The sequence below is a fragment of the Echinops telfairi genome, unplaced genomic scaffold, assembly GCF_000313985.2.
Source record: "Echinops telfairi isolate 266 unplaced genomic scaffold, ASM31398v2 ScPeMD7_18;HRSCAF=68, whole genome shotgun sequence".
Taxonomy (NCBI): Eukaryota; Metazoa; Chordata; class Mammalia; order Afrosoricida; family Tenrecidae; genus Echinops; species Echinops telfairi.
The window spans coordinates 29,725,962-29,728,243 of NW_022103915.1; the positions used below are offsets into that span (position 1 = coordinate 29,725,962).

At 48.5% G+C, this 2,282-nt stretch overlaps 1 protein-coding gene across 1 annotated transcript in view; it reads right to left on the bottom strand.

The window, feature by feature from the left end:
* Positions 1-2,282, bottom strand: part of TTLL5 (tubulin tyrosine ligase like 5) — a 279,763-nt gene that overhangs the window by 245,278 nt on the left and 32,203 nt on the right. Inside the window, exon 7 of the mRNA XM_045288172.1 lies at positions 1,769-1,851. Coding sequence (XP_045144107.1) covers positions 1,769-1,851 — 83 coding nt within the window. The remainder of the gene's footprint in view (positions 1-1,768; positions 1,852-2,282) is intronic.

Below are 2,282 nucleotides of genomic sequence, written 5' to 3' on the forward strand. Positions count from 1 at the left end.
GAGGTGTGTGTGTGTGTGTGTGTGTGTACTAAGTCCACAATAAGCACACCAGCCTGTGTGACCCAAGGATGATAAATAATAAAATCTACATCTGAAGGAGAGAATGCGATCAGTTTAAATTGTGAACACTCGATTTGCAGGGAAGACAGTGGAAGCCTAAAATCCATTTTCAGGAACCCGCACGGCTTAAGCTTCTAATGAATCTCCTCTGACCATAGTTGAGGGATGTGAGCAGCCTTGCTATCAGACAGAGAATATCGTCAACTCAATTATGGCAGGTGTCCCTAACTGAAAATGTGATACCAGATCAGTTGATCTCCCTTTTGACCCATTTTAAAGTTGTTCTAGTTTTAGTACTTCTTGCTTTTTTCTCAAGTTCATTTTGTTGTTGGTCTTGTGTGTGTGTGTGCGTGTTTCCTTTTTTTTTTAATGTTTTCCAGTATGGATCCTGGGATAGATGAAGCTATTGAGAAAGTAACTGAATTAGGGGATTATGAGGGGCACAGGTGTGGTGGTGGGAGTGGGAGGATTGAAAGGAAATAGAGAGCAAATAGCAAATACAAGAGAAAAGAAAATATTCTGAAGCTGATTGTGGTGATGACTGTACAACTCTTTTTAATAGGACTGAGCTATGGAAGTGCATGTGAGCCATATGTCAATAAAACTTTTTGTTTAAGCGTTATTGTCTCGGAAACTCATGGGGGCAGTTCTACTCTTTCCTGTAGTGCTGCTGTGAGTCAGAGCTGACGCAAAGGTAGTGAGTTGGAGTCTGCATATGTGTGCACAAACCTTGATAAAAGCAACAGAGAAGTAACGCTGCTCCAGCTCGGAGATGGATGTTGACAGGGAGGGTGGGAGTGATGGGAATGTGGGAAGCGTCAGCAGGAAAGACGACAGATGCAATGCGAGGGGAGCAGAAGACGAGGCGTAGATTAACCACACTCAAATCACTAACCAGTGTTGTAAAGCCAGGGGATGAGACTGAGGCGTGGTTTAATTATATTTTATGTACCTTGCATATGTATTTAATGTAAAACAACTATTAATGGGGATTGTACACACACACAAGACACTGATAGCTTTTGAAAGAAAAAGAGGGTGTTGGAAGGAAGGAAGGAAGGAAGGAAGGAAGGAAGGAAGGAAGGAAGGAAGGCAGGAAGGCAGGCAGGCAGAGCAGCAGCAGCAGCAGTAGCTGACACCGCAGCAGAGAGGATGCCACACCAAAAGGAGGTCTCTGCTTGATAATGCTGAGGGCAGAAACGCACAGGAGGAGCTAAACACAGTCACGCCCAATGACCTCTCTTGTTGTGTGCCACTGAGGAGATTCCAACTCACAGGGACTCGTGTGGCAGAGCAGACCCTCCCCAGGGCTTTCTCAGACAGGGCTGCTGGAGTGGTAGAAGCTGACCCCCTTTGGGTCAGCAGCTGAGTCATCAGCCACTGCCTCACATCTACCCCACGAATGGCTCAGGATGGAGAGTCATCCTAATCATGTGCTAAAAACAGAGGATGTACCTCTTTATCTGCTGCCTGTCCCCCAGTTTCTTCAAGTGACTTTTTAGCCATGGGGTTCCCATTGGCATGGCAGGAGATGCGGCCAGTAGAGCAAAAAGTAGCTCCCTCACACCCCACCCTCAACCCCCACAGCTGAGTATACAACAGAACAGCTGCTCTGAGTGAAAGCAGCCAGGATTAGGATGCAGAGGGGAAAAGGGAAGCCGAGAAGCACACACCAGAAGAGAGGCTTGCCCTCGGGCCCCATACTCACATTGTTGATCAGGTAGACGCCCCGGCCCCTAGAGGAGGCCACTGGTTTCACTATCCAAGGTCCCCGATCCTTTGAATAGGAATCTGCTCAAAACATGGGGGGGTTAAAAAAAAGGGGGGGGGGTAGAAGAGGAATGACAAGGAGAAAAAAGGACACGGGCTTATTACCTTAAATTTCTATATGGCTATGTCATCAGCTTCCCACAGAATTCCCCACATTCCTCGGGGAAGAGCTCAAACCCAACCCAGCCCACCGGTGAGGAGTCAATTCCCACTCAGGGCAGGCCTCGCAGGCCAGGGGGCAGAAGGGTCCTGCAGTTTCCAAAGCTGTGAGTCTTTACGGAAGCAGACTGCCTCACCGTCCCCTGTGGAGCCCCTGGTGAGTTCAGACTGGTCAGTGAGCAGCCTAATGCCTAACCCACGGAGTCACCAGGCCTCCCACTGAAGACTGCAGCTTTGAGAATCCTTACACCAAAAGGATCACGCCTACGCACGTGCCTTCTCCCACCATTCCC